This window comes from Mytilus edulis, chromosome 3 (assembly GCF_963676685.1).
Source record: "Mytilus edulis chromosome 3, xbMytEdul2.2, whole genome shotgun sequence".
Lineage (NCBI taxonomy): Eukaryota > Metazoa > Mollusca > Bivalvia > Mytilida > Mytilidae > Mytilus > Mytilus edulis.
The window spans coordinates 67,504,518-67,530,612 of record NC_092346.1 but is presented as its reverse complement, the minus strand read 5'-3'; the positions used below and the strand labels follow the sequence as shown (position 1 = coordinate 67,530,612).

Below are 26,095 nucleotides of genomic sequence, written 5' to 3'. Positions count from 1 at the left end.
TAAATAGGAACAGTGCATTACGGTAGTGAGTTAACAAAAAATCTGAATAGTGTTTTTTTTATTGATATCAAAAGTATTTTATAGTTTTTATGTGAAAAGTTCTATTTTCATGAACTTTTTATTTCATTTTTATTACTTTGTACATTAAAAAATTGTCAAAAAAAGAGAAAAATTTCATAGAAAAATGTTTGAAAAATATATAAAATAAGAAAACCAGTTTAATATTGAACTGATAAAACTCACAGTCAGGCAAAGTCCTGATAATATTAGACAGACTACTGTTGGTGCATCCTCCTGATGTACAAGCCTCAACAATGAAACTGTACAGTTCAAATGGTGCTAAGTCTTCTATTGTTAGTGGCATTTCATCAAATGTAGCCTAAAAATACATTTTGTGTAAAATATTAAGAATTTATGCTTTCTGATCAATGAAGTATTTCAAACATATAATATTTGTTTTTGTGTAAGATAATTAATTAATTCCAATTTAAGAAGTATTATAGTAAACTTATTTTTCCCTGTTCTTCAGTTAAAAATCACTGATTCAAAACGTGTTTTTGTACTTTTGAAAAAGCTGTGTCAGAGTAAAATAAATGTTTATAGGATATCAAATTAAAAAAAAAGTATATTCAATTTATTAATAGAAAAATTTGAAATAAAATCTACAATTACTTACTGATTTTGCAAGTATTCCATTCACATATATCTTATACTCAGCTATGTATCCATTACTTATCAAGGGAGCCTGCCATGTCAAGTTGACAGACCTGGTTCCTATATCTACTATCATTGGTGGATCCAGTCCTATTGGTTCTGTAAAACATGATCAATCTTTACCAAAGAAATAATTGTTTTGCATGATACTGATCTACTAACCATATATTTAAAGATAGACATGTCTCATTTTCTAGTCTCCTTCATCAGGATCTATAAATAAAAATCTTACGATCCTATAATGTGCTGTGTCCTGTCTACTTTTTCAAATAAATTAAAAAAATATATTGAAAAATTCACAGTACCCGTAAACAGGGAGCAGGTGTCTGATAGATCTGAAAAGTCATCACAACTTATTACTCATCATTATCTGAAGCTGATCAACAAATCTAAAGTATTTCTATTCCATAGTCCATAACAAAAGTGTTACAAATATATCTTAATGAATCGACTCACTATCTTGTAAAGTTACAATCATCACCCACGGAGAATAAGTAGAACCTTGACTGTTGGTAGCCTTTATCCTGAAGTCATATTCCATATAGGGTTGTAGCTGTTGCTTTGTATAGATGTAAGATGTTGTTGGTCCAAATATACTGTAAAACAAAGGATATAAAGTAACCATTGTGTTCCATAAAATATCAAATTATTTTAACATAACAAATGAAATATTCCTTTATAATAAATTGTATGAAACATCATGTTAAAAAATCTGTATTAATTATTTCATTTTAAATGACTTACTCTTTGACAATAGTAGAGTTGTTACGATCTCTAAATTGTATAACATAAACTGGTGCATCTCCAGCATTCTGTCTACCAACTGAGGACCATGTTGCTGTGACTGAGGTCGATGTCTGTGATAGTACAGTAGGTGGTTCTACACCATCAGGTGCTGAAAATATTCAAGTATTTCGAAATGTTAAACTATCAAAAAGAAAGTAAGTTGCCTATCTTTTATCAAAATAGGGGATAAATATTATTGACTTATCTATTTACATCTTTTTCTATTTTTTCTCCTGATTTTAAATCAGTTTAAAAAACAATTTGGTGTTGCTTAAAAACATGTGTTATTCAATCAGGTATTACTCCAAAAATCTTAATGATATGAACAGTAACAGTATGTGTGCAAAAATGAGTTAAATAATGATAAAATATAACTTACATCCTTCTGGCATATCTAACTGTAGAGTATTACTGAGTATATATCCTGCTGTGTTAGAGGCATTCACCTGAACACTATAGGTAGACATAGGTATAAGAGGTGTTACCTGTACCCACTGGTTAGATACAGTGTTGTTGTATACACTTCTACGGTCCTGGACAGTACTGAAGTCCCAATTATCTGAAATAAGTCCATTAAAAATAAGTATAAAGAGATATAGTATGATTGCCTATTAAACAACAATCTATCAATGACCAAAGGTAACAATAAATGTCTAAAGGTTACCATATGTGCTAAACAATGGGCATATACCATGGTTGCCTATAATAATTTAATTGTCATATCATCAATTTGTTTTTTATTCTAAAAATTGATAAATATCAAAATGTTTCTATACAATTTTCATAAACCAGTGCTAATCATACTAGCCATTTGCACAGAGTAAACAAAGTTATATTTTGTTAAGGCACCCACAGGAACCTTCCGATAATGCTGCCATCCAACACAAGAAAAGAAATAAATAATAATGGACCATTCTTAACCAAAAATGAGTCCTAAGGGGGAAATGAACAGTGATAGAAAATTATTTCTCTCTTACAGAATTCATTGGAAATTAAATGCAGCCGATTTCGTATACTTCAAATTCAATCTGATGCTCCCAAAAATATGTTAATCAACATACCCTCGAGACATAACCACTTTTACAGATTACTGGCCATTCCCGATAGTTTGATGATCGAACACAAAGTTAAAATTCAGTATAAACTAGTGATATTTATACTTTGTCCTTTACTCTCTGCGACCGAAACATTTTACAGCATTCCTGACGCGATTGGAAGCAGTACCTCTGGCCAAAGGAAGCCAGTCAAATTGGTACGGAATTGCTGGTAAACTGTCGTATATTTTGGGGAAGAAAGTTAAATGAACACACAATTATACACAGTCTGACAACTTATTGTATCATTCTTTCCACGATGCAAGAGGACATACACATTTTGGCGGGAATAATTTTAACAAACATTTTCACAACAAAAATTTTTTATTTTAATTTCTATTTATAGTTTACTTACATACTTACAATGAACTAACAATGAACTTTCAGTTGCTATTTATAACGTTACTTACCATTGTCACATTGTGACGTTTAAATTTTTACAACCTGATTTTGTACTTCAGCATGATTTTATGTATTGTTTCTATCCTGATGACAGTGCCCTAGGCAACGAAACATGTCGATCAATAAATTTCTGAAGCAGTCCCTAAAGTGTTGTTGTTATAACATTCTCTACAATTTTCATAAATGTTTAATTGGAAAACAAAACCAGTGAATTCATGATATTTGTACTATCAGATTTGAAATTATTGTGATTCAAAAATTCTGCACTAATTTTATCTCACCTGGATCTTTATAAAATAATCCATTTAAGAAGATATTATAATGAATTAATCCATTTGGAGTGTCTGGATGGGTCCATTTTACACTTATGGTCCTAGAATCATGAATCTTAGCCTCCATAACAACAAACCCATTAGGTTTAGCCTCAAGGGTTCTACCATTGATCAATCGACTGGACCCACAACCTTTTACAGTACAAGCCACTACTCTGAAAGTATGTAGACTGAACGGTTCTAGTCCTGATAGTAGATGACTAAACAATAGACCTTGGTAAACTAGTACTTCATTATGATATAGAAAGTATGCTGTAATGTGACCTGAAAATAGATAAATTGCAATCAGTATGATGATATTTAAGATTAATTTCATGAATAAAATTGAATTCTACTTTTCTGGTATATATCATGAAATTCAATTTGTTTTTGAAAATAAAAGTCTTTTGTTTAGGGGCCAGCTGAAGGACGCCTCTGGGTGCGGGAATTTCTCGCTACATTGAAGACCTGTTGGTGACCTTCTGCTGTTGTTTTTTTCTATGGTCGGGTGGTTGTCTCTTTGGCACATCCCCCATTTCCATTCTCAATTTTATTCCATTAAATTGTTAGAAACTTTATTCTTTTGGCTATTTAACACATCAAATCGATCACCAATACCATTATATTTGTTCTTAGATTTAATATAAATTCATCTAAATTACATTAATTTTTAATCTATTGACAAATTAACTTCAAATATCTGTAGTCATTAGAGAAATGACTCTATATATGATTTTTTTTTAATTCAGTTTATACCATTTGGTCTTAATGGTCTGTTCCATGTCACATTCAGTTCTGAGTATGAAAGGGAGATAATTGTGGGATCTTCAACTCCTTCAGGTGAGCTTTCCTCTGTTCTTATAGTACTCTGGGAACTCAGTGTACAGCCTCCTCCTGTACAAGCCTAAATAAAAAAGAACATACAACTATGTAGTATATAAAACTGTGTGGTATATACAATTATTGGATTGTATTGACTACCTTGCTAATTAAAACATTCAGAAACAAGAATGTGTCCAAAGTACACACAGCCACTCGACCTATCCTTTTCCATGTTCCATGGACCGTGAAATTGGGTAATTATCTAATTTGGCATTAAAATTAAAAAGATCATATCATAAGCAACAAGTTTACTAAGTTTCAAGTTGATTGGACTTCAGCTTCATCAAAAACTACCTTGACCAAAAACTTTAACCTGAAACTCCCACTTTCATTTTCTATGTTCAGTGGACCGTGAATTTGGGGTCAAAAGTCTAGTTTGGCTTAAAATTTGAAAGATCATATCATGAGCAACAAGTGTACTAAGTTTCAAGTTGATTGGACTTCAGCTTCATCAAAAACTAACTTGACCAAAAACTTTAACCTGAAACTCCTACTTTCATTTTCTATGTTCAGTGGACCGTGAAATTGGGGTCAAAAGTCCAATTTGGCTTAAAAATTAGAAAGATCATATCATAAGCGACAAGTGTACTAAGTTTCAAGTTGATTGGACTTCAGCTTCATCAAAAACTACCTTGACCAAAAACTTTAACCTGGACGGACAAACGGACGCACAGAGGGATGGACGGACGGACGAACGGACCCACAGACCAGAAAACATAATGCCCCTCTACTATCGTAGGTGGGGCATAATGAAGATATTTTATCAGATAATCCAAATGTTATTAATTGGATAATAGTATCTGGTCTTTTTTTTAAAGGGGCATTTGCTGTCAAATTTATGTTCACCAATTTGACTCAAAATTTTCATATTGCTTCTCAATGATAAACAATAAAAATTTATAAATTAACTGTGATTGTCAAAACAATAAACATACTTACTGCTACTATGATGTAATAAACAGTGCCTGGTAATAATTCAGAAATGATAAAGTCAGTAAAGAAATCTGAATTATTATACACCACATGACCATTTACAACAGGAAACTGTGAGCCATATATCACATATCTCTCTAAAACACCGTTCAGTTGTTGTGGCTCTTCCCATCTTACTTCTATTTTTGTTGTACCTACAATAAAAGTCTTCTGTTATATCATGACGTAAATGCCTCTTACCATGATAGAATATTATAAACAGTATAAATTATAAAATCTGAAAAACTTTTTTTTTGTTTATTGTTATTGTGAAAAGAAAAAGCTTCTTAAAAGAGCATGGCAAACTATAATTCAGATAAGATGAAACAAATAAAGTGTCTTGGATACTATATTCATACTCCTCTCCTTATCAAGAGTCAACATTTTATATTAAAAAGCATCACTAAATACAAAATTAGGTAACTTGAAATTTTCTCAAAAGGAATCCTTACCCATATTTTGTTAAATATAAGATGAAAGCTGCTGTATCTTTTATGTTTTATACATATAGAAGAGTATGTTTCTATACCAAATTTACAAGTTTATTATGAGGGATAACCATTTCTAGTAGTTACATTATTTTCATATCAACAGACTGTTTCTAAAGTAAAACAAACTTACTTCTATATCTGTTAAACAATTTCCTGGAATTTCCTGGTCAATTCTTACCTAAAACTGTAAGTTGAGGTGTTTTCATGAATGATGGTGGTAACTGGGAAGTACTGAGAGCTGATACTGGGCTGTTTGTACATCCCACAATAGTACAGGCTCTTATATAGAACTGATAAGATGTATAGACCTACAAAATAGACAAATTTATAGAAACTAACAGCCCCTAAAGGTCATCCCACAATTGATTTGGATGTAGCATATATCTGGTTGTATATTTTGATAAAAAATAAAAAAAATAAAAAGCTCTTACTATCATTCAAATTGATGTTTTGTGTTTATTACTCAATTCAACAATTAACATGAAGTGAAAACAAATATTTTTTACGTTGAGCCGGATTGTGATAATAATCTCCACTATCATGTTTACATTGGTTACGAAAAGAAGTTCGGTCAACATCGTTTATCCAAAAATAAACAATGTCAAGAACACCTATAGGAATTCCTCATGACCAATCATATCAACTTATTCCCTAATATGCAAGCATGTAAGAATTATTGTACTTTAACTATAGCTATAATCTTGAATGCCATCACAGTTTCTATTGAAGCCCAGGCTCTTGGTCAAGACATAATTATTTATTTTGTTAAAAAACCATGTAATTTTAACACACAAAACTCACACTTATATTGTATTTAATAAATATATAATGTTAAAAATAAGAAAACACATACCTGTAGGTCTGAGATATTAAACATTCTCTCACCCCCGGTATAGATGAGTTCAGCATCTTTATACAGGAAGAACCCTGTAATCAAGCCATTAGGTTTCCCTGGATCCTGCCACATCACAGTCATAGAATCAATGTCGGCTAAAGCTGTGGGAGCAGGAACATCTCCTGGTGCTGTTAAAACATAACATACAGTATTTATTAGGGTAAAGAGTTGCAATCAATTGGAAATGTGGTTATAAATCATACTTTGTTCTTGGTTTAACTAATAATTACCTTCCTGGTTAGTAAACACTATGACACCATCAGTGCTCTCAGTACAGCCTCCACCTGTACAAGCCATTATCTTTACACTGTAGTTTGTATTGGGTATGGCATTACTTATCTGACCTGAAATGTACAGAAAAACTATTCTAGCCTTTTTTCAACATTTTTTTGTCATTTCAGAATTCCATCTAATTCCTATTCATAGAAAATTTGTGATGTTGAACATGTTATTATTCTTAATTTAAAGAATTTTTAAGCAGGGATTATTTCCACCAGGTCCAACAAGTGATTAATTACAGTAGAAGAGACATTGAAAATGTCTTCTCATTTATATTGGACAATTGACTTTTAAAAAAGATTAGGTGCATAAATGGTCCTTATCGAACTAATTCTTTGGAATACTTATCAAGCAGATCCATCAAATAATATATTACATAAGTTTGAAATACCTTGAAAGGTTTTATCGTCATATGTAGCCTCCACAGGTAGAATATCAGGATGTTCTATGTTATGTGCACGTAAAACATACTTTTGTAGGAGACCCGATATAAGATCAGGCTGCCTCCACTTAGCTGTGATTACATAACCTGTTACAACTACTACATCATAGGGTGCTGATAAACCTATAGGAGCTGTCAAGAGAAAACAAACATTTTATTAAGTGGTTTATTTATAGTTTGCTAGAGTTCTATGACCTAAACTTTAAAAAAAAAATTGTCTGAGGGCAAACTAGAATCAAGATGGTCACTTTCATCTTATAAGTTAGCTGCATGAATGTTTTTCTGTTTGAGATATCTTTGAGGAAATGAAAGAATAGGTGTCAGTTCTAACAACTTTTAATAATTCAAATGCGTGAGATTTGACCAAAATTGTATGGATGAAAATCCCATATTCCTTGTTTGTTTTTTTTATATTATATCTGGGTTTTTTTTCTCATTTTTCTCATTCAGATTGAGTTGCTTCTTAAACAGAAATTAACAAGTTGTATATTGGATCAGATAAATTTTGTTTTTTATTCTATATCTTTACCTCCTTCTAAAGTTCTGCCATAAGACCAAGGACTCATGCCATGCCCAGCTTGATTATTGGCATACACTCTGTACAAGTAATCTGTAAACAAAAACGAATATCATGTGATTTTTGAGAATATTGTATAGGTATTTATAGCAGATTTTTCAAGTTAACAACTAAAATGAAAAATTTAAAACAGTTGAGAGATGTATTGCAAAAATTAAAAAAGTAAAATGGATTAAAGTGTCATATGGCTTGGTTGTGTGGAATGTATCTTGAACAGTAGAGAATCGTCTTAATGAAAATTCAAATATATAAAATAAAAGAATTTTGACATATTTTTAAATAACTTGATAGGTGTGCAAACGTCTGCAAAGTTTAAAAAATGGGGGTTAAAAACTGCAACAAGAGGAATTGATTACATAAAACTTTGTTTATTCTTAAATTCTTAAAAAGTCTGAGATAAAATTCCTCAAACAAATTCAAAATAGCATCTGCATAACTACAATATATATGCAATACTTCTGTAAAATTTCATTGATCTACATTGAAAACTTCAGACTATGTTGATTACAAAATTGCCCACTCTTCCACACCTTATCAACAACACAGTACTATAACCAAGTTTTCCCTTATCCAGTAGAACATATGTATTTTGACATTAATTTGTTAGTCTGCACCTGCACATCTAGACTTATAGTTTTAGGAAGGAATTTATTGAGAACTGCGCATTACAATGCATACAACAATATAGCATGTGCAAACTAAAAGCAAAGTGTACCTGAATACGGAGTTAAGTTTTTATCCTCATATAAATACTCTGTTCCATTGTAAATGTTGTCTAAAATGTCTTCTCTGCAAGTCCTGGATGGTATTTGAAAAGGCGAACAGCCATCTAAATTGACATTTGATAACATCACAGCACTGACCACAAAGTTCAAATAGACAGGGTAATAAAATGGAATGTAGTTCTGAACTCTTACATCTCTAAGACATCCACCAAACCCTGGAAATACACAGAACAGGACAAAATTATTATAACTAACAATTTGCACTACATTGCTCAGTGAATCATGAAAGCCAAAATTGATTGCAGTAAGAACAAGAATGTGTCCTCAGTACACGAATGCCCCACTCGCACTATCATTTTCCATGTTCAGTGGACCGTGAAATTGGGGTAAAAACTCTAATTTGGCATTAAAATTAGAAAGATCATATCATAGGGAACATGTGTACTAAGTTTGAAGTCGATTGGACTTCAACTTCATCAAAAACTACCTTGACCAAAAACTTTAACCTGGAGCGGGACAGACGAACGAACAGACAGACAGACAGACAGACAGACAGACGGACGGACGAACGGACGCACAGACCAGAAAACATAATGCCCCTCTACTATCGTAGGTGGGGCATAAAAAAAATAATCATACAAGCAAAGAAACTATGAACAAAATCATCATATAACAGGTACAATCACTGCATAGCATACACGTTATATTTGTATAAAGCTATTATTCATTTATGGACTCTAACCATCTTTCCATGAATCAACCAATATTTCCACTGAACAGCATAAGATTTATATTTCTTAAAATGAAAACATAATAGTGTATCATAAGCCTATTTGGCTGACTGAATCATTATGTTAATACTCAATGTACATTATATTGTATATATTCAGGTAACACTTTCATGAACTATTCATTCATTCATTCATATTTGTGAAAAGCTATCTTTTATTCACAGACACTAACCATCTATTCATGAATCAATTAACCTAATCTTTATATTTTTAAATCTTATATTTTGTTCTGGTTTCCAATATGAAAAGTCATAATAAAACAGCTGAATAATTCTTTTCATGGCTATTTCAATATAAATTTTCCTCTTCATAACAATTGACTCACCTACAAATGGCAGTGTTAGCCCATTATCTTTGACAAATTGAGTAGCCTCAGAATTGTCAGGTATTCCACCAATAAAAACAGGGGAAACAGTTTCAACCTTGAGAGCAAAAGTTGAATCTCCATTAGACACAGTAATTGAGTTAATTGTAATCTCTGCTTGCTGGTTTGTCTTCTTTACAGCAATTGTGTGCCAATAACCATCACACAAAGAAATGTCTGAACGACTGAAGGTTACACTGCCTGTTGCAACATTATTAGAAAACTGCATATGTAGTGCACCATTTATCATTCCTAAATAAAAGTAAAGGCCTGGTCCACCATAAGTAAAAAACAACAGTCCAGTTTTCATGTCAGTCCTCATGGTAAGATGGAGACCGATGACGTCTTTTACTTCTAATCTGTTCCACAGCAAAGTTAGATACCCTTAAAAAGATTATGATATATGTCTTTTAAAGAAGCAGGAGATGCCCAAAGATTCAAGTTTTACATATTTGTGTTACTTTTTTACTCGTGAAAATTGCAAAAATAAGTTAGTTAACAGTAATAGAAATCTAGATGTTTCATTTGATTTTGTTGTTGGGTTGATGTTTCATTAACCAATACCTCACATATCCACTAATTCACCCAAATATAACTGAGTTATCCTGCATAAGAGTAAAATTACCTTGCCCCATAAAATGTGCACCCGAGTCCAAATTGGTAGGACATCCCTGCCAATTAGCAAAAGCTAATTCAAATGTTTCAGCTTGTGTCCAATCTAAAGGTTCCCATACTTCTACAGGGTATAGCTGTTGTAATATCTCAACATCTTTAATACAGCCCTGGAAACTCTTCTCCAAAACCTGAAACATAATCAAAAGATATGTTGAATCTGAAGTTAAAGGAAAAAATATCTGAATTTAATACTTTTTCACAAAACAAGGACAACATACTATATGTTTAATCTAAATATGATCTGTATATAAACTAAAAATCATAATTTTCATTTAAATGACTTTATATGTTGGTAAATCATAAACCAAGCATCAAGACTGCATGACAACCATGTTAGGTATATAGCTAACAAATATGCAGTTTACTTAAAATAAATCATATATAAATGGAACTGATACATATTAAGAAAATGTTTTAAACAAATTTGTAACAAAACATTGAAAAGTGTATCAAAACAATAAATGATTTTTAAACAATTATCAATGGTCAACCTGGTGCATATTGTGATTATGCAGTTGTGTAAAAGAAACAAATGATGTATCACCTTAGCCTTCATAACAAAATAAAATTGATGCATTACTGTTTTATACCCCACATGGCACCATACCTGTTTCCTAGAATCAGGACCACCTACTCTCCTGACAAAGTTTTTAGGTACACCTCCAATATAGAGACCTGATGTTGGCCCAATAATAGTCCCTGTTGCACATGTGTTTTCACGGACACCTAAAAGAAAACAAAATACAGTATTTTTTCTTGAAATCTGAACTTTAAGTACAAAGCCCAAGTAAGACGTGAAAATTTTCGATTGATAATAGTTTGTTAATAAATTTCTTAATTGAATCAATATACATATTAAATTTGCTATGGAAACATTAACTTGCATACTTTAAATTATTAATTAATTAGGTAATGCTTTGTTTAAACTACCTTTGCATGAGCAGACTGTATTTGAAATAATCACAACTAAATATTTTTTCATATAATTTACATACTTAAATATTTCACAATGTAAAAATAAACAGTTCTGAGGAGGGAAGGAGGGGTTTGTCATTCTGAGTTTCTGAAAAAAATGTAGAAACTATTTTTTTCTTCCATTATTTATTACACTGAGTTGCTTATAGGTGTTACTGTAAAAGTTTACCTATAGCTCAACCTGTTTTTAAAATTGACAATACAATAGGGACATTTAAATTGACCAGTTGGTATTGTTAGATTTAAATCTACCTTGATGCTACCTGTAAAAAATTTTATTCACCTAACCCAAAGTTTCAGCATGCTTTTTTCCTGAACTTTTTCTTACCTAGGATTATTCTATTAAAAAATTGATAGGGAAGAAAATAGTTTTGGTTTTCATTGTTTTAAATCCCTGATATATATAATTTATCTATTTTTTACCTAAAATTCTAAATCAGTAAAAGATTAAATTAAATATGTATTACTATGTTTGAAAATTAAACTGTCTTTACACACTAAATGCTTCTTTAAAATTCTAACCCTTATATATAGTATTGTCCAGCTGCCAGTGAAACAAGAAATAGCTGTTCAGGTGTTTACAGTTTAAACAGGTCGAGAACTCTAGATTTTCTGACGTCAGAATATATTTGCATAGTAATTTCCAAAACACAAGGCCAATATGGCCTTGAAAAACTGACCAATCGACTCAATGAACTACAATGCATTGTGGGCTACTACGAGTAAACTACTACTTAAAACACGTGTAATTAGTGGGAAAACAGTCAATTAATATATTGTCTGGGACTCTCATTACCAAAGTTTTTATTCTGCAAATATTTTTAATGTAAAATATATAACGTAATCTTCAATTTGCATGCTCAGATTAAAAAAATATTGTTTATTGGCTTCACGATTCGACTTTCTTTTTCGCCTTGCAAAAGTAGTTGAACCGGTTTTGTGCATTGTTATAAATTGAACCTGCATTAATTTCACGACATGACACAGTGAAATATCCAATGAAGTGACCACTGTCCAGTAAGAAAATCATTTGAGCTCTTTTAAACCTGTATAATGTCATTGCAAAATCATTTCTGCCTAGAAAAACACGAAACTTTCATTGAAACACTTCTTTCTGTACTGAATGTGTATTTTTTTATCAGGACCTGAACTAATAGTAAGAACATCATAATATTCAGTATGCTAAAAAGAAGTGTTATGAAAGCGGCAGGGGCGGGTCCAGCCATTTTAAAAGGGGGGTCCTAACCCTGGACAAAAGGGGAGGGGTTCCAACTACATGTCCCCATCCAAATGCACTGATCGTCCAAAAAAAAGGGTCCATCCCCCGGAACCCCCGCCCCCCTGGATCCGCCACTGAGCGGGTACGGTATATAGCTCAATACATTTTTTATAGTTTAAATTCATCCATCGATAATATCCGTTTGTTGCTAATTTTATCACAAAATATACCTCAGAGGTTTTTTTATCGTTCGGCTGCTGTCCTGTTGACATATATATGTAAAATATCTCCAATATTAAAAGTCTCTGGATCATAGTGGGTACCATATTACCTATTATTTTTTTTCTAAAACGTGCTTTGTATATAGAAATAAGAAGATGAGGTATGAGAGCCAAATAAGACATCTTTCCAACAAAGACATAATTTAGTAAAGTAAGCAGTCATAGGTCCAATGCTGAAAAGTAAGCTATTAATGACCCAAAAATTACTTGTGTAAAACAATCCAAACAACAACAAAAAAAAAAAAAAAAAAAAAAAAACAGCCCAATTAAATATATAAAAGGACAAGAAATCTATCCCATCAAAAAAAATATATTGTATAGGAGCCTGTATTTCAGTGGTTGTCGTTTTTTTATGTGTTACATATTTGTTTTTCGTTCATTTTTATTTTATATAATTAAGGCCGTTAGTTTTCTCGTTTGAATTGTTTTACATTGTCATATCGGGGACTTTTATAGCTGACTTTGCGGTATGGGCTTTGCTCATTGTTGAAGGCCGTACGGTGATCTATAAATGTTAATTTCTGTGTCATTTTGGTCTCTTGTGGACAGCTGTCTCATTGGCAATCATACCACATCTTCTTTTTTATTATAGATCCAACGCTGCAATTTTCACAAAACAAGTTAAACTATGCCTATATATATATATATATATATATATATATTGTTTAAAGATGTCAATCTTATTTTCAAAGCTTGTATAAACAACTATACAAACAAAGCAAGCAAACCAACCAAAGTTTTACTTTGCAGGTTTAAGAAATCAGCTGTAATGATTTTATTCAGTTTGGCAAATGTCAGAGCCCGTTAAAAAACGAACAAACTGAAACTACAGTTGCTGACTTCACTACTTTAAAAAACTAGAGGCTCTAAAGAGCCTGTGTCGCTCACCTTGGTCTATGTGCATATTAAACAAAGGACACAAATGGATTCATGACAAAATTGTATTTTGGTGATGGTTATGTGTTTGAAGTACTTTCTTTACTGAACGATTTTGCTTCTTACAATTATATCTATAATGAACTTTGCCCATTAGTAACAGAGAACTATATTTGGTAAAAATTTACATAAATTTACCAAATTAATGAAAATTGTTAAAAATTTACTATAAAGGGCAATAACTCCTTAAGGGGTCAACTGACCATTTTGGTCATGTTGACTTATTTGTAGATCTTACTTTGCTGAACATTATTGCTGTTTACAATTTATCTCTATCTATAATAATATTCAAGATAATAACCAAAAACAGCAAAATTTCCTCAAAATTACCAACTCAGGGGCAGCAACCCAACAACCGATTGACCGATTCATCTGAAAATTTCAGGGCAGATAGATCTTGACCTGATAAACATTTTCTCCATGTCAGATTTCCTCAAAATGCTTTGGTTTTTGAGTTATAAGCCAAAAACTGCATTTTACCCCTATGTTCTATTTTTAGCGGTGGCGGCCATCTTGGTTGGTTGACCAGGTCATGCCACACATTTTTTAAACTAGATACCCCAAAGATGATTGTGGCCAAGTTTGGATTAATTTGGCCCAGTAGTTTCAGAGGAGAAGATTTTTGTAAAAGATTACTTTAATTTACGAAAAATGGTTAAAAATTGACTATAAAGGGCAATAACTCCTAAACGGGTCAACTGACCATTTTGGTCATGTTGACTTATTTGTAGATCTTACTTTGCTGAACATTATTGCTGTTTACAGTTTATCTCTATCTATAATAATATTCAAGATAATAACCAAAAACAGCAAAATTTCCTCAAAATTACCAATTCAGGGGCAGCAACCCAACAACCGATTGACCGATTCATCTGAAAATTTCAGGGCAGATAGATCTTGACCTGATAAACATTTTTATCCCATGTCAGATTTCCTCAAAATGCTTTGGTTTTTGAGTTATAAGCCAAAAACTGCATTTTACCCCTTTGTTCTATTTTTAGCCGTGGCGGCCATCTTGGTTGGTTGACCAGGTCATGCCACACATTTTTTAAACTAGATACCCCAAAGATGATTGTGGCCAAGTTTGGATTAATTTGGCCCAGTAGTTTCAGAGGAGAAGATTTTTGTAAAAGATTACTTTAATTTACGAAAAATGGTTAAAAATTGACTATAAAGGGCAATAACTCCTAAACGGGTCAACTGACCATTTTGGTCATGTTGACTTATTTGTAGATCTTACTTTGCTGAACATTATTGCTGTTTACAGTTTACCTCTATCTATAATAATATTCAAGATAATAACCAAAAACAGCAAAATTTCCTCAAAATTACCAATTCAGGGGCAGCAACCCAACAACCGATTGACCGATTCATCTGAAAATTTCAGGGCAGATAGATCTTGACCTGATAAACATTTTTACTTCATGTCAGATTTGCTCTAAATGCTTTGGTTTTTGAGTTATAAGCCAAAAACTGCATTTTACCCCTATGTTCTATTTTTAGCCGTGGCGGCCATCTTGGTTGGTTGACCGGGTCACGCCACACATTTTTTAAACTAGATACCCCAATGATGATTGTGGCCAAGTTTGGTTTGATTTGGCCCAGTAGTTTCAGAGGAGAAGATTTTTGTAAAAGTTAACGACGACGGACGACGACGGACGACGACGACGACGGACGCCGGACGCAAAGTGATGGGAATAGCTCACTTGGCCCTTCGGGCCAGGTGAGCTAAAAAGGGAACAGTTTGGAAGTCCCATATACTGAAATGTGACCAACAAAAATATTTATGAATTTTGTTAACACTGCCATGTATGTAAATATTTCTTCGCCTTTTTTACGAACACAAAATTCAAGGATCCCACATTTGCCTTTAATTATCTATACGAACATTGCTGTACTCTTGAATATCAGCACCGGCTGTTATCGACGGCTTTCTTTACACCAGTAAGTTTGTCTCATGGGTAATTGTGTTTTTTCGCTGTTGTTTCGTTGTTTCTGGTGGACAAATACATGAAATCTCTGTGCCATCATCAAACATGTTAATGACTATATATCGGGTAATTCAAACCCTTTTTTCTTCACATAGAAACAACTCTTCGTTAATCTGAGCATGGAAGTAATACTTTATATCACGAACTATAAATGAGGATACACAAAATGAAAAACTAAGCGAAATTGTGAATCCCGCATTGCACGAAAAAATGTGTTGTATTTCAGTAAATAACACGTGTTCTTGGTTGATTGTAAACACGTAGTTGTCCATCATGCATTGTGAATCATTTAGTGGATTGGTCAAAAACCTAGGTAAAAATAAATTGCGTCACATGTAAATAAACAATTACATGTGCGAGAACATAAGTATGCTAATTTATGCATTTCCATATAAGGTAGTGGTCCCGACCTGTTAAATTTTCAGATGGATATATGTTGTTCATTTCTTCACATGTCCCTTCAAGATTCTCATTTTGGATTATTATTTGCAATGTTTGAAATCTTTTGGTGTCATTGTGCATACAATATTGGATTTATTTTATTTAAATTCACTTCTTAGATTTTTTATAGCAATTTTGCTTCTTAAAATGTGATGTGTTTTTTTCAAGATTTTATTGTCATGAAGGACATCAAGGAGGAAATAATTCATTCAAACTGTTTTGTGGGGCTTACATATGATGTTGTACATGTAAAATAATTTTTGAGTATACCTTGCTGTGTTTTTTCTTTGAAATCTATTATAATATTAGTGGGACTTTTGTGCATAAAATGCTGTGTTCGCTCAAGGAAATTCAAATTTTCATACGATGGGATTTAGTTATGTTAAAGATTAAAAAATTTCAAAACTGGAATTCAAGTAGGAGATATAGTGTGAGTTCATCCAACATGTTTCTGTGGCTTTAAATGTGATTTTAAAAACATTCATTATTAATTTGGGATCTATTACAAACTTAAGATGATTTACCATTTAAATGGGATCTTGGAAATGAAATAAAATGTTGAATTAATGCAGTGGATATAGTCTAATCTAGTGATAAAGTGAAAAATGAAAGTAAAATATTCTAAAATATTCCTAACATGAGGAAATGTGAATGTGAAATTGGAAATAGTCATTATAAAATTCTGGATCAAATATTGTTTGATTTGGAAATTTATAATAGGAAATGAAATAAAATGTTTACTGTGGATATAGAAAAATCAAGTGATGTATAGTAAAAATATAAATAAAATATTACAAAATATTTGTAAAGTGAGGATAACTATTTGGAATATAGTAATGGAAATGATAAAAAAAATTACAAGATTCTGAATTATGTATAGATTCTGCACCTGTTAAATTAGGATGTATATCATGGGAAGTTAATCAGAATTTATACTATGGATTTAGAAAAAAATCTAGTGAAGTAGTGAAAAATGAATAAAATTGGGAATTATTTAAAAACTTTGGAATTCTGGATGAGATGTCAAATATTAGTGTAAAAAAATAAATGAAATTGTTTATTCAAATATGATTTTGATGTTTCATAAAGTGAGTGAAATATTACGACTGGATTATTTAGGGTATTAAACACTGCTAGTAGTGGCTATGCAAACATTAAGATGAAATGTAGTGCATTTTAGGCCATGCAATTTTAAATAAACTGCAAGAAAATAACATATATGATATAGTCATTCTTGTTTGGTTGGATCACTCCTAATATTTTGAATGACAGTAAAATAAAAAATCTCTCAATAGAATAATCCTAGGTAAGAAAAAGTTCAGGAAAAAAGCATGCTGAAACTTTGGGTTAGGTGAATAAATTTTTTTACAGGTAGCATCAAGGTAGATTTAAATCTAACAATACCAACTGGTCAATTTAAATGTCCCTATTGTATTGTCAATTTTAAAAACAGGTTGAGCTATAGGTAAACTTTTACAGTAACACCTATAAGCAACTCACTGTAATTCCCCAGTGACAATATGTGTAAACACTGAATTCCCACAAAAATAAAGGCCTTATTCTGACATCTCAAAAAGTTGACTATCTGCCCCTAGAAATCAGTTCTGGTTATGTTCTAAAGCCTTTGATCTACTCAAAATTTACTTTAATAATGTATGTTTCAAAGCTCTTTTACTTCTTCAAAATTTGAATTATATAACTATTGAGTATACATTAGTATAAGAATTGCCAGCAAACTTGCGTATGAAGTTTGATGAAATCAAGCATCTTAATCATATTAATTAAGTCAAACCTGTCCATCTGACATCAATGGAAATGCTGGCAATTTTGCCCTCTCTCTTTGCCTCCAGAAAGTGCCACTCTTGATCATTATATGGTAATCCTTCATCATTTGTTGGCGTGACAAATGATGAACAACCTGAACAATGCAAAATTATCATGCATAAACTTGTAATAGTGAGGATTTGTAACAATTCTTATTATGAAATGTCAGGTTTTTGCTGGAAACACCTTAATAATAAAGCCAAATTTTATTTTTTCTATACCAGTGACCTATGGTAATTTGAATCCCATGAAAAATTCACCTTGTTCAATTTTACATTTGTACATTGTATTTTGATCACCGGGTAACTTTTTGGGGTCTTCAAAATATCAAAGGACACTAGATTTTTCTCTCTTTAAAAATTGCAATTTTGAAAGAATTTAGATTTTAGGAATCAATTTGTGTTATTTATTCAGATTTCAGAACAGAATTGATACAAATCTTACATAAACATAAAACAAACTATCACCTTTTGCATATAGCTAAGGGTATAAACATATGTATGAAATAAAAGTTTCTTAATTCATTGAATTATTATTTTCTCATTTCAGTTTTTCTAGAAAATCTTCTATACTATTAAGTTTGCACACATGAACCATATGCAAAAGGTCTATTTTAAGAACATGTAATAAATCTAACATTATATCTTTTAGAATTGTAAAACTATGGAATAAAATTGCAGTATTTCAACCATTAGTTTAATATGAATCATGTATTACAAAATTTTAAAAAAATCAGAATTATTACATGTACTTCCTAAGATGGAAAATAATAAATATAATTAAAATCACCATTTCACACAAGTGTATCTTAACTATGTGACTATCACTGCAAACACACACAATTTGACACAAATGTATTTTTTCTGAGAATAAGTGATTTGCAGGATGGTTCAAATTGTAAGGGAGATAAGCAAATGATCATAAGGAAGACATGGTATTTTCCAGTTCTTTGTAAGTGTCTCTTGACAAACAGATTAGATGAATGCATCAAGAATTGTTAGCTTTTAAAGTACAAATCTAAAAGAAAACCAAAAATCAAAGATCAAATAAATGCAAAAATTTTGCGATGCTGTAATTGCACAAAGAGTAGCCAAACAAAAACTGATAAAAATAAATTAATTGAATAATTGGTACTCATAGTTTATCATTATAACTTGTTTTGTTTTTATATATATTTTTACATTTAAAATGGCTATCATTCTTTGCCTCAATCAATAATTTTATTAAAAAAAAATCCACTATATTTATTATTTCTCAGAAAAGCAAACATTTAGTGCTATATGGCCACAACCTTGTGCAAACAACAGTGCAAAACTTTTGTGAGTCATGATCAACTTCTATTTCAATGAGTTCAACTTCTTTTCCATTTCTCCTAAATGTCTAGTATAACATTCTATTATAATTGTTTGATAAAATATCTAACTTTACAAGTTGAATTAATTCTTATAACATTAACAGAACCAATTTTACTGCAATAGATCAACATTTCAGCAATTAATGTCTCTTCAGTGATGTTTAAAGCCAAAATATTTATAAGTCCTATTACTAATACCAATGTTAAAGAGCTGATAAAATGTGATATTTTGCCAAGAAAGTAAAATAAAAAAGTTGAACTCAAAACTATTCAACTAGCAGCAGGCATGTAATGCTTGGGTAAATCAGTGCGTCACTGCAAACCACATTCCTTTCAAACCTTGATATTTATTGTCAATTTGAATCATGGAATATTCATTGTCACGCATCACTCGCAGATAATGCCATTCATTATCATTATATGTGCGATCATCATCCATTAGTGGATCGATCTCCACATAGGATGTGCAGCCTAAACAAAAATCAATATTATTATTATTAGGGTTTCCACACTGGAAATTGATCTTAAAAAAAAACACTCATTTAGTTATGTTTGACTAAAATGAAGACTCATCAAATGAATAAATCAAACACCATATTGACCACATTACCATGTTGGTTTTATTTCACATTGTATCTCATACTACACAAAAGTTAACTCACCTCTATCATATTATGTATTGCTGGTATATCATTTTTGCATTTTATCCTCTGTACCTGATAAGGAACTTCCCGTTATGAATTTTCCTCAGAGTTCATTATTTTTTTTATTTTACTTTTTACCTTTGATTACAATGGTTTTTAAAGAATACTGTAAATTTAGTAAAGTTGAAAGGAAAAGATGTCATGTACATTTGTAAATTCAATAATATCAACTAATTTCCTCTATATAAAAATATTAAACCTTATACTAAGCTTAGAACAAACATACCTTGTGGGTCAAATAGAAACCAAGGACGACCAGACTTAAACTGCAAAGCAATAAATTCATCTTGATTCCCCACAGAACCAGCAAACATCAGCAGGGAATCAGTCGTCTTTGTTCTAAACCAAAACCTTATTCCTGAATAAAAAATATATCAAAAATTACTCCTTTATACTAAAACACATAGAAAAATATCCACAAATTCTTTTGAAAAAGTAACAGTAACAATGTATGATCATAGATATTATTAAGAAATGCATCAATGTGATTATTTTCTTTATGGATTATGGTCCTTTGTTTCACACTTATATATTCAATTTGTTAGTCCATAATGAATTTTATTAATACAGCTTCAAGCATAAAGCATGTTTTTTTAGAACCCAGAACATGGCATATAATCTTCACCAGAAAGTGGATCTAACAAAATAAAAAACTTTAAATTCTTATCAAAATTTTTTAGGTTTTGTAATATCTAAGTGTTTGTATAAAACCTACCAGTAAAACCAACATTAAAAGGAATTATAAAAGCTGGAAACTTATAATATCCTCCTCCAGGAAATCTGGTGCCCTGTATAACATTTGCTGGAAAACTTAGTGATGTTTCTGTTTTCTGTACAGAGTAAACAGGTTGTGGACCATTTAACAACAGTGGTGGTGACCAGGTTATTCTTATAACAGTAGAACTCAAACTGTCAATATGTGGCTTGGAAAATCCTTCTGGAACTATGATTGGGAAATAAATTCCAGATAGAGTGAAGTGTTATAGATTTGAGTAATTAAAATAATTAAAAACAATTTGATCGTTTTTGAAAAGATGTTGAAATATTATTATACCCTGTCACACTTTTGCGTCAATAAATTGTTATATTATTTCTCAATTTATTACACAAAAGATGTAAAAGATCATTTTACTAGGACAGTTCAGAATCAACCATGAAAGAAAATTTGAAATAGGTAAAATGTTCAAGACAAAGCTCATACATACTGGCTTGTAATGTTGACCCATGGCTTTCTGTACTGTTGATGCATCCCACATGGTTACACACTTGTATCTTGAATGTGTAGTTTGTGTATGGTTCCAATTGATGTAGTGTGTGTGTAGTGATGTTAGGATCAGTTGTAACTAACAGCTATGAAAGAGAACAATATCATAAGTATTAGTTGTAACTAACAGCTAGGAAAGAGAACAATATCATAAGTATTAGTTGTAACTAACAGCTAGGAAAGAGAACAAGATCATAAGTATTAGTTGTAACTAACAGCTAGGAAAGAGAACAATATCATAAGTATTAGTTGTTACTAACAGCTAGGAAAGAGAACAATATCATAAGCATTAGTTGTAACTAACAGCTAGGAAAGAGAACAATATCATAAGTATTAGTTGTAACTAACAGCTAGGAAAGAGAACAATATCATTAGCATTAGTGCTAACTAACAGCTAGGAAAGAGAACAATATCATAAGTATTAGTTGTTACTAACAGCCAGGAAAGAGAACAATATCATAAGCATTAGTTGTAACTAACAGCTAGGAAAGAGAACACTATCATAAGTATTAGTTGTAACTAACAGCCAGGAAAGAGAACACTATCATAAGTATTAGTTGTAACTAACAGCTAGGAAAGAGAACACTATCATAAGTATTAGTTGTAACTAACAGCTAGGCAAGAGAACACTATCATAAGCATTAGTTGTAACTAACAGCTAGGAAAGAGAACAATAGCATAAGTATTAGTTGTAACTAACAGCTAGGAAAGAGAACAATATCATAAGTATTAGTTGTAACTAACAGCTAGGAAAGAGAACAATAGCATAAGTATTAGTTGTAACTAACAGCCAGGAAAGAGAACAATAGCATAAGCATTAGTTGTAACTAACAGCTAGGAAAGAGAACACTATCATAAGTATTAGTTGTAACTAACAGCCAGGAAAGAGAACACTAGCATAAGTATTAGTTGTAACTAACAGCTAGGAAAGAGAACACTATCATAAGTATTAGTTGTAACTAACAGCTAGGAAAGAGAACACTATCATAAGCATTAGTTGTAACTAACAGCTAGGAAAGAGAACAATAGCATAAGTATTAGTTGTTACTAACAGCCAGGAAAGAGAACAATATCATAAGCATTAGTTGTAACTAACAGCTAGGAAAGAGAACACTATCATAAGTATTAGTTGTAACTAACAGCCAGGAAAGAGAACAATAGCATAAGTATTAGTTGTAACTAACAGCTAGGAAAGAGAACACTGTCATAAGTATTAGTTGTAACTAACAGCTAGGAAAGAGAACACTATCATAAGCATTAGTTGTAACTAACAGCTAGGAAAGAGAACAATAGCATAAGTATTAGTTGTAACTAACAGCTAGGAAAGAGTATTAGTTGTAACTAACAGCTAGGAAAGAGAACACTATCAAAAGTATTAGTTGTAACTAACAGCTAGGAAAGAGAACACTATCATAAGCATTAGTTGTAACTAACAGCTAGGAAAGAGAACAATATCATAAGCATTAGTTGTAACTAACAGTTAGGAAAGAGAACAATATCATTAGCATTAGTGGTAACTAACAGCTAGGAAAGGGAACAATATCATAAGTATTAGTGGTAACTAACAGCTAGGAAAGAGAAAAATATCATAAGCATTAGTTGTAACTAACAGCTAGGAAAGAGAACAATATCAAAAGCATTAGTTGTAACTAACAGCTAGGAAAGAGAACAATATCATAAGTATTAGTTGTTACTAACAGCTAGGAAAGAGAACAATATCATAAGTATTAGTTGTAACTAACAGCTAGGAAAGAGAACAATATCATAAGCATTAGTTGTAACTAACAGCTAGGAAAGAGAACAATATCATAAGTATTAGTTGTTACTAACAGCTAGGAAAGAGAACAATATCATAAGTATTAGTTGTAACTAACAGCTAGGAAAGAGAACAATATCATAAGTATTAGTGGTTACTAACAGCCAGGAAAGAGAACAATATCATAAGCATTAGTGGTAACTAACAGCTAGGAAAGAGAACAATATCATAAGTATTAGTTGTAACTAACAGCCAGGAAAGAGAACAATATCATAAGTATTAGTGGTAACTAACAGTTAGGAAAGAGAACAATATCATAAGTATTAGTTGTAACTAACAGCTAGGAAAGAGAACAATATCATCAGTATTAGTGGTAACTAACAGCTAGGAAAGAGAACAATATCATAAGTATTAGTTGTAACTAACAGATAGGAAAGATTGTAACTAACAGCCAGGAAAGAGAACAATATCATAAGTATTAGTTGTAACTAACAGCTAGGAAAGAGAACACTATCATAAGTATTAGCTGTAACTAACAGCTAGGAAAGATAACACTATCATAAGCATTAGTTGTAACTAACAGCTAGGAAAGAGAACACTATCATAAGTATTAGTTGTTACTAACAGCTAGGAAAGAGAACACTATCATAAGCATTAGTTGTAACTAACATCTAGGAAAGAGAACAATATCATAAGTATTAGTTGTAACTAACAGATAGGAAAGAGAACACTATCATAAGTATTAGTTGCAACTAACAGCTAGGAAAGAGAACACTATCATAAGTATTAGTTGTAACTAACAGTTAGGAAAGAGAACACTATCATAAGTATTAGTTGTAACTAACAGATAGGAAAGAGAACACTATCATAAGTATTAGTTGTAACTAACAGATAGGAAAGAGAACACTATCATAAGTATTAGTTGTAACTAACAGATAGGAAAGAGAACACTATCATAAGCATTAGTTGTAACTAACAGCTAGGAAAGAGAACACTATCATAAGCATTAGTTGTAACTAACAGCTAGGAAAGAGAACACTATCATAAGCATTAGTGGTAACTAACAGCTAGGAAAGAGAACACTATCATAAGCATTAGTGGTAACTAACAGTTAGGAAAGAGAACAATATCATAAGCATTAGTTGTAACTAACAGCTAGGAAAGAGAACAATATCATTAGCATTAGTTGTAACTAACAGCTAGGAAAGAGAACACTAGCATAAGTATTAGTTGTAACTAACAGCTAGGAAAGAGAACACTAGCATAAGTATTAGTTGTAACTAACAGCTAGGAAAGAGAACAATATCATAAGTATTAGTTGTAACTAACAGCTAGGAAAGAGAACAATAGCATAAGTATTAGTTGTAACTAACAGCCAGGAAAGAGAACAATAGCATAAGCATTAGTTGTAACTAACAGCTAGGAAAGAGAACACTATCATAAGTATTAGTTGTAACTAACAGCCAGGAAAGAGAACACTAGCATAAGTATTAGTTGTAACTAACAGCTAGGAAAGAGAACACTATCATAAGTATTAGTTGTAACTAACAGCTAGGAAAGAGAACACTATCATAAGCATTAGTTGTAACTAACAGCTAGGAAAGAGAACAATAGCATAAGTATTAGTTGTTACTAACAGCCAGGAAAGAGAACAATATCATAAGCATTAGTTGTAACTAACAGCTAGGAAAGAGAACACTATCATAAGTATTAGTTGTAACTAACAGCCAGGAAAGAGAACAATAGCATAAGTATTAGTTGTAACTAACAGCTAGGAAAGAGAACACTGTCATAAGTATTAGTTGTAACTAACAGCTAGGAAAGAGAACACTATCATAAGCATTAGTTGTAACTAACAGCTAGGAAAGAGAACAATAGCATAAGTATTAGTTGTAACTAACAGCTAGGAAAGAGTATTAGTTGTAACTAACAGCTAGGAAAGAGAACACTATCAAAAGTATTAGTTGTAACTAACAGCTAGGAAAGAGAACACTATCATAAGCATTAGTTGTAACTAACAGCTAGGAAAGAGAACAATATCATAAGCATTAGTTGTAACTAACAGTTAGGAAAGAGAACAATATCATTAGCATTAGTGGTAACTAACAGCTAGGAAAGGGAACAATATCATAAGTATTAGTGGTAACTAACAGCTAGGAAAGAGAAAAATATCATAAGCATTAGTTGTAACTAACAGCTAGGAAAGAGAACAATATCATTAGCATTAGTTGTAACTAACAGCTAGGAAAGAGAACACTAGCATAAGTATTAGTTGTAACTAACAGCTAGGAAAGAGAACACTAGCATAAGTATTAGTTGTAACTAACAGCTAGGAAAGAGAACAATATCATAAGTATTAGTTGTAACTAACAGCTAGGAAAGAGAACAATAGCATAAGTATTAGTTGTAACTAACAGCCAGGAAAGAGAACAATAGCATAAGCATTAGTTGTAACTAACAGCTAGGAAAGAGAACACTATCATAAGTATTAGTTGTAACTAACAGCCAGGAAAGAGAACACTAGCATAAGTATTAGTTGTAACTAACAGCTAGGAAAGAGAACACTATCATAAGTATTAGTTGTAACTAACAGCTAGGAAAGAGAACACTATCATAAGCATTAGTTGTAACTAACAGCTAGGAAAGAGAACAATAGCATAAGTATTAGTTGTTACTAACAGCCAGGAAAGAGAACAATATCATAAGCATTAGTTGTAACTAACAGCTAGGAAAGAGAACACTATCATAAGTATTAGTTGTAACTAACAGCCAGGAAAGAGAACAATAGCATAAGTATTAGTTGTAACTAACAGCTAGGAAAGAGAACACTGTCATAAGTATTAGTTGTAACTAACAGCTAGGAAAGAGAACACTATCATAAGCATTAGTTGTAACTAACAGCTAGGAAAGAGAACAATAGCATAAGTATTAGTTGTAACTAACAGCTAGG

General features: G+C 31.6%; 1 protein-coding gene across 1 annotated transcript in view; it reads right to left on the bottom strand.

Annotated features, from left to right (window-relative positions):
• The window catches only part of LOC139515399 (usherin-like), an 88,277-nt gene that overhangs the window by 38,612 nt on the left and 23,570 nt on the right, over positions 1 to 26,095 (bottom strand). The window contains exons 17-37 of the mRNA XM_071304969.1: positions 21,331 to 21,475; positions 20,841 to 21,068; positions 20,352 to 20,483; positions 18,036 to 18,161; positions 11,008 to 11,126; positions 10,351 to 10,528; positions 9,687 to 10,109; positions 8,561 to 8,785; positions 7,798 to 7,878; positions 7,218 to 7,400; positions 6,778 to 6,891; positions 6,506 to 6,675; positions 5,831 to 5,960; positions 5,129 to 5,316; positions 4,064 to 4,211; positions 3,278 to 3,592; positions 1,880 to 2,059; positions 1,459 to 1,609; positions 1,171 to 1,310; positions 677 to 813; positions 244 to 379 (exon numbers count right to left, since the gene is read on the bottom strand). Coding sequence (XP_071161070.1) covers positions 244 to 379; positions 677 to 813; positions 1,171 to 1,310; positions 1,459 to 1,609; positions 1,880 to 2,059; positions 3,278 to 3,592; positions 4,064 to 4,211; positions 5,129 to 5,316; positions 5,831 to 5,960; positions 6,506 to 6,675; positions 6,778 to 6,891; positions 7,218 to 7,400; positions 7,798 to 7,878; positions 8,561 to 8,785; positions 9,687 to 10,109; positions 10,351 to 10,528; positions 11,008 to 11,126; positions 18,036 to 18,161; positions 20,352 to 20,483; positions 20,841 to 21,068; positions 21,331 to 21,475 — 3,649 coding nt within the window. The remainder of the gene's footprint in view (positions 1 to 243; positions 380 to 676; positions 814 to 1,170; positions 1,311 to 1,458; positions 1,610 to 1,879; positions 2,060 to 3,277; positions 3,593 to 4,063; positions 4,212 to 5,128; positions 5,317 to 5,830; positions 5,961 to 6,505; positions 6,676 to 6,777; positions 6,892 to 7,217; positions 7,401 to 7,797; positions 7,879 to 8,560; positions 8,786 to 9,686; positions 10,110 to 10,350; positions 10,529 to 11,007; positions 11,127 to 18,035; positions 18,162 to 20,351; positions 20,484 to 20,840; positions 21,069 to 21,330; positions 21,476 to 26,095) is intronic.